Raw genomic sequence first — 9,346 nt, forward strand, 5'->3', positions numbered from 1 at the left:
CAAAAACCAACAACATCACAGGCTTTTGCCTCCAACAACCCGACAAAAAGCCAATACATTTATTCTACCACTGTGAAATGGACTGCGGTGCAACACATACGTGTGAAACCCCACATGTGGCATCGCCATGAGCCAAATGGGGACTCATGGTGTAAGCAACACTCCCCACGTGTTAGTGTGCGTGAGAGTCACTTGGCGGAATTTGACTAGGTGCGTGTTGGTAGAGTGGGGCTGAGGTTCTCTTGCCCCTGTGGATGCTTAAGAAGTCACAGGTCCTGCGAAGACCTGCGGTCCCCTCAATCAACTCTGTTTCGGAGACAAAATGACTTGGATTGCTGACAAGTCAAGAAATTTTCAAGCCCTTGGAAAATCAGTTACACACAAACACGGAATGAAAGTCAAAAGAGAGTATGTCATCTTTTTGAGAATTTTATTCACTTCAAAACAAATTAAACACACCTATTTCCAATGGCATTCCAGAGCCCAGTTTTCGAGGCTGAGGAAACACCCCAAGAACGCTTTGTGCAGAACACTTCACAGCGTCCAAAACACTGCTGTCAGGGCGGGGCACAGCTGAAGGCCTGCATCTCTCAGGGTTCCCTAACTATTCCCTGATTCAGTCATCTAGAGAGCAAATGCACAGTCATTCCCCAGTTTCCTACTGACATCACAGCGGAAGTCTGACTCCCACGCGTCACCGTCAACCAGTTTCTGAGGCAACGAATCACTGGCACAGAAGCTTCTGGTGGTGGGTTTCCGGAGCGCCCTGCGAACTACAATGTCCCTCACCAGAATTCGATGAGGCAGAGTCTCTGCATGTGGTCCCTGCCTGGCCTGGGCTCCAACATCCCCAGAAGCACCACAGCTGGGGAGCTTGGGAGGCACCACACACAGTCTGCTCTCTGCTCTGTGCTCCTCAGTCCCACAGACCCCTCCAAATCATGGGAGCTGGATGCAATGGAGCCCCGGCCACCTGTAGTCTCACTCCAAGTCAGAATCACTGTCCTCTGAGGAGGAGGAAACCTGAAGGTCCTCATAGAGGACACTCAGGGGGACAGGAACACAGGGAGCCTCAGACTTCTCTGAGACATGAGGGCTGTGAGCGAGGAAGGCTCCCGGCTTCTCAGGAGAGGGAAACGAGGTAGCTGTCAGGAGGCTGGAGCTCCACCATCCGTTTTCTAGTCTCCGAAAGAGCATTCTGAGAGGCTGGGCCCCATCGTGGCTGGCCACTGGGTGATAGGACATGGTGCAGGCCTGGGCAGTAGGCAGGCAAGGTCTGCTGTGCGGAGGCTGCCGGTCGCTGCTGGGCACCTGGGCGGGTGTCCCCTTGCTCATCTGGGGCGACGGACTTGGTCTGAGTTCGGTTGCAGCTGGCGGAGGTTGGAGAGTCTCCGGGGCCCCCAGCTCACCTCCCTGGATGGCATTTTCGGGCATCTGGAAGGGACCCATTCTCGGTTTCTTGGGGAAGTTCAGGCAAGCCTGAGTCGGAGCCTGGACAGGTCTCTTGGCTCCTGGCCTGAAACTGAGATTGAAGCCGAGGCCCAAGCTGTGTGTGTCGGCTGGTGGGCAGGGCTGTGAGGTCACCGCAGGACGTTTGTCTTGTGCCTGGGGGCTGATGACCCGGATCAGGCGGTGGGGCTTGGAGGCAGCCTGGGGAACTTCTCGACAGCCACCCTGAGGCCTGCTGTGTGTCGGCTTCACCACGACGAAAGGCTCCGGGCCCTGCTGCCTGACTCCAGGCTGAGGGATGTCGGCCACAGCCCCTGTCTGTCGTTCCTTTGGTCGGAGACTTGACGAGGAGCTCAGACTGGTTTTTCTGAGGGGAGACAGTGAAGCCAAGACGGATACCGTGTCAGACATTTTGGTAGCTGAGCCATCAGTGAGGGCACGGTCCATGCGTGGCCTCTTATTAGTTGTGTGGACCGGCATTGGCCTGTTTGCAACCTGAAAGAAAGGAGATCACAGGCGTTAGAGGTTCCTCAGCATCGAGCCACCATGGAAATCAACCACATCCAAAGACAAGGTGTACACAGCAGGAAATTATTAATAGGGTACGGACAGGTGGTCCTTGGAAGTAGGGACAGAACCTCAAGGTGAGTGCTGATCGGGACAAGACCCATGAAAAATGCACTCTCGAGCTATGATCTGAGAATACCATTTTTCTAAAGACTGTGTCTTGGTCATTCACTGGATCAAAGCGCCTCCACTCAGCCTTCCATGAAGTGGGACGGACTAATGCCCTTCTGAAGGCAGGTCGGTGGCTCAAGGGTTCCCAGGACGTCTTTTCTGAAAACATGCATGTTCCTGGGGTGAGCCACCTCCATGTTTGGGGCCCCTGAGGGACTAATTTCCTCACGCCGCTAGGAAGACGTTGTTGGCAGGCTTGCCATCATTGCACAGAGAGAAAGCAACAGGAAATACGGCATCTTCAGATGCCTTCATCTGGAATCAAATGGACCTGGAAGGATCGTGGAGTCCCTGACCCCAAGAAGGCAGGGAAGAAGGGTTCCCCGATCCCCTCACACACACGGGAACCTGAAAGGAAATCAACCAGGGTGACCTAGAGGAGAAAAAGACCAGGGGCCCAGGGTGACACTCACCCTCAGATAATCACAAGATTCCATGGATTCTTTTCGATTTGGCGGCAGCTTCTCCGGAGGTGTCCGGGAAAAGATCTGGAGGAGAGCCTTCCTCTGCAGGTCTTCTTGCCTGCAGAAGAGAAAAAGTTCAGGCCCTGCCCCCTGGTTCTCCCCAGGAGACAGGGAGAACCTTGTCTGGGGCCCAGTCCCGTTCTGTGTTTTGTGATACATAAATGGAACTTTTTTGCCCTTTCCGCCTCTGCACCTTCCCTCATTTGCCAACCTTCCCGTCCTGCTGGTGGCCCTCTAGGCTTCCCAAGTAAGGACTGTCATTTGGATTCCGTTGCTTTTCCCCCTGTCATGGGGAACCTGCACGAAGCGCCCCCGCCTCTCCACTGTCCCTGAATCTCCCAGAGCCAAAGGAGCTCCCGGATGGGGAACCCGGGAGGACATGGAGCTCTGGTCTATTTCTCTGCAGCGTTCCTTCCCTGTTCCAGAGACGGAAAGGCACACGGTGTGCGGGTGCAGAGACACTGTGTCCTTAGGTGGCAGTACCCTAAGGGTGGTGAAAACCCCTCCCACTGCTCACCTTGGTCTCGCTTCCTTCTCTCCCTTTTCCTTGTTCAAGGGCCCAGGGTTCCTTCGAACCTGGGGCTTCCATGGTTTCCGGTTTTCCTTCCCTTCCTTTCTCCCAAGGGTCTGGGGAACCAGGGCTCCGTTCCAGCACTTCATGGGGCACCTGGTACTTCTGGCCGTGTGGCCAAAGGCCCCGCAGTTTTTGCACTTGACCTGTGGGTGGAAAGGAAGTGATGTCAGTGAATGAGCTGAAGCCACAGGCAGTGATCCAATGTCAACATTGAGACGGACTGTGAATTCAGAACTGAGTGAGGATTCCAAAGCGGGGACACCGGCATGGGGGCCCTTAAGTGGCGGGAGGGTTCGGTTACGATGTTCCCTTCCAAAGCCCATGTGACGGAGGAACTCTCAAAGGAAGGACTCAGGGTTCTAGCGGGGACGATCGTGAACCCGATGTCCACAACACAGCCCAACCTGGCTACACAGGATTCTGAGTGGAAAGGGAGGTTGCTCCCAAGAGTCTCTCCAGGGACCTGTCGGGCCGGGAGGAGGTCCCAAGCCAGGCCCACCTTGGATGGGAAAAGCAACCCGGGTGGTGCTGGCAGAACTCTTTGGAATCCAACCCAGTCTCTGAGGACCGTGTGACACTCGCCCCCTCCTCCCCCCTCGGTACCCAAAAGATTCCAGGGCTAGACATACCCTGGGATCTTCTTCATCGGGTGGGGGAGCCCTTGGCCCAACTGGGGCCCTCTGCTGCTTCTGGAGGGTCTGGGCTCTCACGAGTCTGTTTGCCCCACTTTTGGGGTCACGACGTGCCATCATCTTCGTCTCCTGGGCGTTTTATGGCCGCCTTTTTCAGGGGTTGATGGTTGGGTCACCTGAATCACACACAAACACACACAAAGCGATGGTTAGGCACATTGGATATTCACACACCCACAAGAAACCCTCAGCTAATTCCATGACGGTGTGGTCATGAGGAGACCTCACCACCTGTCGGTCAAATCTGTGGATCACAATGTGGTGTGTGCATCCTCAGATATTGTGTGTTCCTCTGCCGTGACTACCTGGTCCAAGAGTAAACTTCGCCTGCCACATGGCCCACGGCCTAGGTATGTGGAGTTGGAGTTGAGATTTCAATCCCAACCAAACAACTGATTCTGGAGACTGGACTTAGGTCTATCACCATTCACTCCAGTAGAAGACACAATGATTCTCTCCCCTGAGGGACAAAAGAATAGAAGCTACAGGGCATGGCCGATGTCAACCCTTGGCAGGTCTGCTTGAAGTCAGAGATAAGGGATGCTTCCTATCAGAACTCAAATCGCTACTCTTGCCATTTCATTAGGCAACTTCCAAACACAAATTCATTGAGAGAAGTTATCTCCCTCTCTACCACACTAGCAGGTGATGATCTTTCCTGCTCTGTCTTTTTGGCTTTAGCTCCAGCCCCTCTTTATTTATTTTTCTGGTATTTTACACACGCCATACAAATTCATCTAAACAAACGCTGAACAAGTGGCATATGAATTGCTTACATGGCTAAAGGGCAAACCACCCCTTTTCCAAAGTTCTTTTTCCATTTACCCACCAATTCAGCATGCTGGAGTAAATTTCGTTTTGCATTTCCATCTGGCTCTTATCCCAGGCACGGAGATGGAAATGTTTTCTTGCTTTCTGTTCCAAGAATTACGGGTAAGGAGAACACATCCTATCGCATCAGCGAGCCCCAGTGTGATCTGTTTCTTTCACTCTCCTTTGTCTCTTTTCCCCCAACCCCTCAGGGATTACGTGAAACAACCAGTCGTTCAGGGAAACTAACCTGAAATTACAGGTCTACTTTCTTTCCTCGGCTGGCGCTCAGATGGACAGGTGTGCTGGCGCTCAGATGGGCAGGTGCTGGAGCAGCCCTGCTGGAAGCGGTGCTGCCTTCAGGAAGCCGGAGGAAGGGGCAGAGAGGGACCTTTGCTTTCCAGGTTGCCTTTTATACTGCCTCTGGACCCCTGACGCGAAACAGACCCTAACCTAATCAACTTAATCCAATTACATGACCTGGAAAGGTCTATTTGCCCAGCCCACTCTAAGACGATGTTCACTATGGACAGACATTCTAAAACCTACCTGTACAGCTGCAAGCTTTGAAGAATAGATGTTTCCTGTCAGGTATGTAGCACTGGTGCATGTACCCCTGTCTGGTTTTACATCTTTTTTTTTTTCTTTTTTTTTTAAACAAGGTGCTAAAATAGACACAGTGTAATTGGACCATATTTACTCTATTTCAGTGTAGGCCTCAGTGTCATCAAGGAGGTGCACCTTGACATGCAATCTCGGTCGTTATCCATCTTCAGAGCTTCTCCTTCTTCCCCACAGTAAGTGCGTCAGCAGAAAACCCTGACCACACCCTCACGTGTTTTCTCCTCCAGGAGGCCCTTGGAAACCACCATGAATTGGACTGCACTGGGAAACCCAGATGAAGAAAGTCAACACCGCTTTGTCCTTCGGTGCCTGGCTCCTTTTTCTGCTCGTCCTGTGGCTCCAGGCATTATACCTGAAGAGTCTCCAGGACACCGGTGGGGCTCTATTTCCTTGGGTCCTGTTGCCATTTCTCTGGATTTGCGAAGATCCAGCGGCCTTTCTGTGGAACTCTCTTGTCGGGGAACTTGGGTGCCACGTCCCCTCATTCTGCCCTTCGTCATCTGCACCTGCACGAGTTAGGGTCCAAGTTCCCTGGACGGGAAGAGACAGGCAGGAGTCGGAAGGGTGAACCAGCACACTGGGGGCATTTTCTCACTTGGTCCAAGTGACCCCATGGTCTTCTAGAGCTTTGGAACCAGTCGCGTCCCACTTGACTCTACACCTGACTCTCAGTTGCTGAATCTTGTTGGCCCTCTGGCGATCTCCTGTTGGATGAGTTGCACCTGCTGAAACTCGATTTCCCCTGGATTTGCGCTTCATTAATTATTCATGATTCAGGTGGGAACGCCTGCTTACATCCCCCTGTGGCTGTTCTCTGAGCTTTCCGGTCACATCGTTTCCTGCCATGCTCTTTGGTTCATTTTGGTCATGCTCCTTCTGCTGTCAGAGGAGCAGAGAGTTGATCTTGTTGATTCTGGATACTGATAGTTTCTAGGTGATCTGGATAACCAGGGTAACGACCCTCAACGGCGGCGGAAAGGGAGCAGCCATTTGGCGTTGCTCAGAAAATCCCACTCAGTTCCCAGGCCTCCTAGATGTGGAATCCTGGTCAGAGTTGTTCCCAGGTCAGAGAACGGGGATAGCCTGTGCATGGTGGGATATCTTTACCTAGAGCTTTCAGTGAGTCTCGACCTCAGCTACTCTTAGGATCGGGGGAGAAGCATGGAAAGGCCCTGTGCTCAGGCATCTGGAAAGAAGACGGGATGAATATTCTACCTCTGAAGTACGTCCCAAATCTGGGAGTTTACTTCCCAGATTAATAGTGTCATCGATAATTATTAAAATTGGTCATTAGTGTTTAATAATTAATCATATTATTACTCCTAATACCGCAGGGTGTGTACACCTATCTGTGATGTCATTCCTAATATCCAGGGAGGGAGAGCATGGTTTTAGTTTTAATATCGCAATAAGCGCACACTCACCCTGTGACACAAATCCTAATATCCAGTGTGGTAGAGTATGACATGACTCCCAACATAGCAATGAATAGACAGCCACCCGGTGATATGGCTCCTTATATTCACGGAAGATGAGTATGATATTAGTCCCAATATCGCAGGGAGGGTACAGGTCTTCTGTGTTATGATTTCTAATATCCAGAGGAGGAGAGGATGATAATAATTCCGGTGTCGTAGGCTGTGTTCACCGGCCCTGTGACATTGTTATTAATATCTTCGAAGGGAGAAGATATTACTCCCAATGTGGCAGGGGGTGTACATCCACCCTGTGATATTTTTTATATTCCAAGGCCAAGAGGTTGATATTACTTCTAGTATCACAGACACTGTACACCCCCGTGTTTTTAATCCCTGCGATATTCGGAGTAGTATCATCCTCTCCTGGGTGGAAATTGGGAACAGTATCACCGGGGGCGTGTACACACCCTGCGATATTGAAAGTAATATCCTCTTCCCTCCTGGATCATGGAAACAACATCACTGTGGGGGTGTACACCTTCTGCGATATTGGGAGTAACATTATCTTCTGTGCCTTGGATTATTAAGGATAATATCACGGGGGCATGTGTACATCTTCTGCAATATTGGGAATAATATTATCCTCTCTCCCCCTGCATAGTAGGAAAGATATCACAGAGTGGGTGTTCACCTCCTTCGAGATGGGGATTAAAACCATCTTCTCCTGTTCCGGATATCAGGAGGAATATCACACGGGGATGTACAGTGTCTGTGATACTGGGAGTAATATCAACCTCTCGGCCTAGGAATATTAAGAAGAGTATCACAGGGTGGATGTATACCCCCTGTCATATTGGAAGTAACATTAGCCTCTCCCCCCCATGAATATTAGGAACAATATCCCAGACTGGGTGTATGCCTCCTGCTCTACAGGGAGTAATATCATCCTCTCCCTTCTATGATATAAATAACAATATCACAGGGCAGGTGAACACAGCCTGCGATACTGGAATTATTATCATCCTCTCCCCCTCTGGATACTAGGAACCATATCACAGATGAGTTGTACCCTCCCTGCGATATTGAGAGAGATACTATACGCTTCTTCCGTGAATATTAGGAGCAATATCACTGGGTGGCTGTCCATTCATTGCTATGTTGGGAGTCATGTCATACTCTACCCCCTAGATATTAGCATCACTGCACAGGGTGAGGGCACACCTACTGCGATATTAAAACTAAAATCATGCTCTCCATCCCTGGATATTAGGAACAACATCACAGGTAGGTGTACACCCCCTGCGGTATTAGGAGTAATAATATGATTAATTATTGAACATCTATGGTCGATTTTAACAATTATCAATGACACAATTAATAGGATACCATTATTAACTATGAATAATTATTTTAAATATATGATTATGTACTCTTGAAAATAATTAGTAATATAAATGTCATTTAACAATATTATTAGCTCTTAATATTAATAATTATTTTATTACCAACATCATTTAGTATTGATTTAAGTAACATTAATTGCTGATATCATTATTTTATTAATAGTGATATTATGATTAATTGTTATACTAATCGTTAACATTTTTTACCAGTATTAATTTATACTATCTTTATTGTGATTATTAATATTGATGATTGCTATCAATTTTTATTATATTTATTAATATTAATAATTAACAGACTTGTTCCTGATATCCGACGGGGAGAGGATGATATTACTCCCAATATCGAAGAAAGTGTACATCCCTCTATGATATTATTTCTAACAGTCAGGGGGTAGAGGATGACATTATTGAAACTATCGCAGTGGGTGTCCATCCCTTCGGTCATTTTGTTCCCTATATCCTGAGTGGGAGAGGTTGATATGACTCTCAATATCACAAGAAGTGTACTACCGCCTGTAATATAGTTCCTAACATCTAGGTGGGGAGAGGATGATATTACTGCCCATATCGCACGAGTTGTAAAACCCCTTCGATATTTTGCCTACGATCCTGAGGGGAGAGGATATTACTCCCAATATCGAAGAAGATGTACAACCCCCTGTGACACTATGTTCAATATCCACTTTGGGAGACGATGACATTACACCCAATATCGCAGGGGATGTACATCCACCTTGGGATATTGTTCCTTATGTCGAGAGGGGGAGAAGATGTTATTACTCCCAATAACGCAGGGGCTGTGGCTGTACACCCCTCTTGTGTAATTGTTTTTAATATCCTAGGCAAGAGAGGATGACACTACACCCAATATCACAGGGGGTGTACATTCACCCGGTGATATTGTTCTTAATGTACTCCACCTCTGTCCGCCAGGGATATCGTTTCTAATATTCAGGGGAAGAGAGGATAACATTATGCCCAATATCGCAGGGGAGTATACACACCCTCTTAGATGTTGTTCCTAGTATCCAAAGATAGAGACGATGATGTTACTGGCCATATCACAGCGGGTGTACACCCTTCTGTGATACTGTTTTTGACATTCAGTGGGGGAGAGGATAACATTAATCCCAATATCACAGAAGGTGTACAGACCCCTGTGATGTAGTTC

General features: G+C 49.1%; 1 protein-coding gene across 1 annotated transcript; it reads right to left on the reverse strand.

Annotated features, from left to right (window-relative positions):
* Positions 1-715: 715 nt before the first annotated feature.
* On the reverse strand, positions 716-4,303 carry LOC140711312 (protein FAM90A5-like). Its single transcript, XM_073014292.1, has 4 exons — positions 3,855-4,303; positions 3,169-3,368; positions 2,601-2,709; positions 716-1,944 (listed from the first exon to the last, which is right to left on the reverse strand). The coding sequence occupies exons 1-4, from the start codon at positions 3,975-3,977 to the stop codon at positions 982-984; spliced, it is 1,395 nt and encodes a 464-aa protein (XP_072870393.1). The 5' UTR covers positions 3,978-4,303; the 3' UTR covers positions 716-981.
* Positions 4,304-9,346: the final 5,043 nt, after the last annotated feature.

This window comes from Chlorocebus sabaeus, unplaced genomic scaffold (assembly GCF_047675955.1).
Source record: "Chlorocebus sabaeus isolate Y175 unplaced genomic scaffold, mChlSab1.0.hap1 unalloc_scaffold_601, whole genome shotgun sequence".
Taxonomy (NCBI): Eukaryota; Metazoa; Chordata; class Mammalia; order Primates; family Cercopithecidae; genus Chlorocebus; species Chlorocebus sabaeus.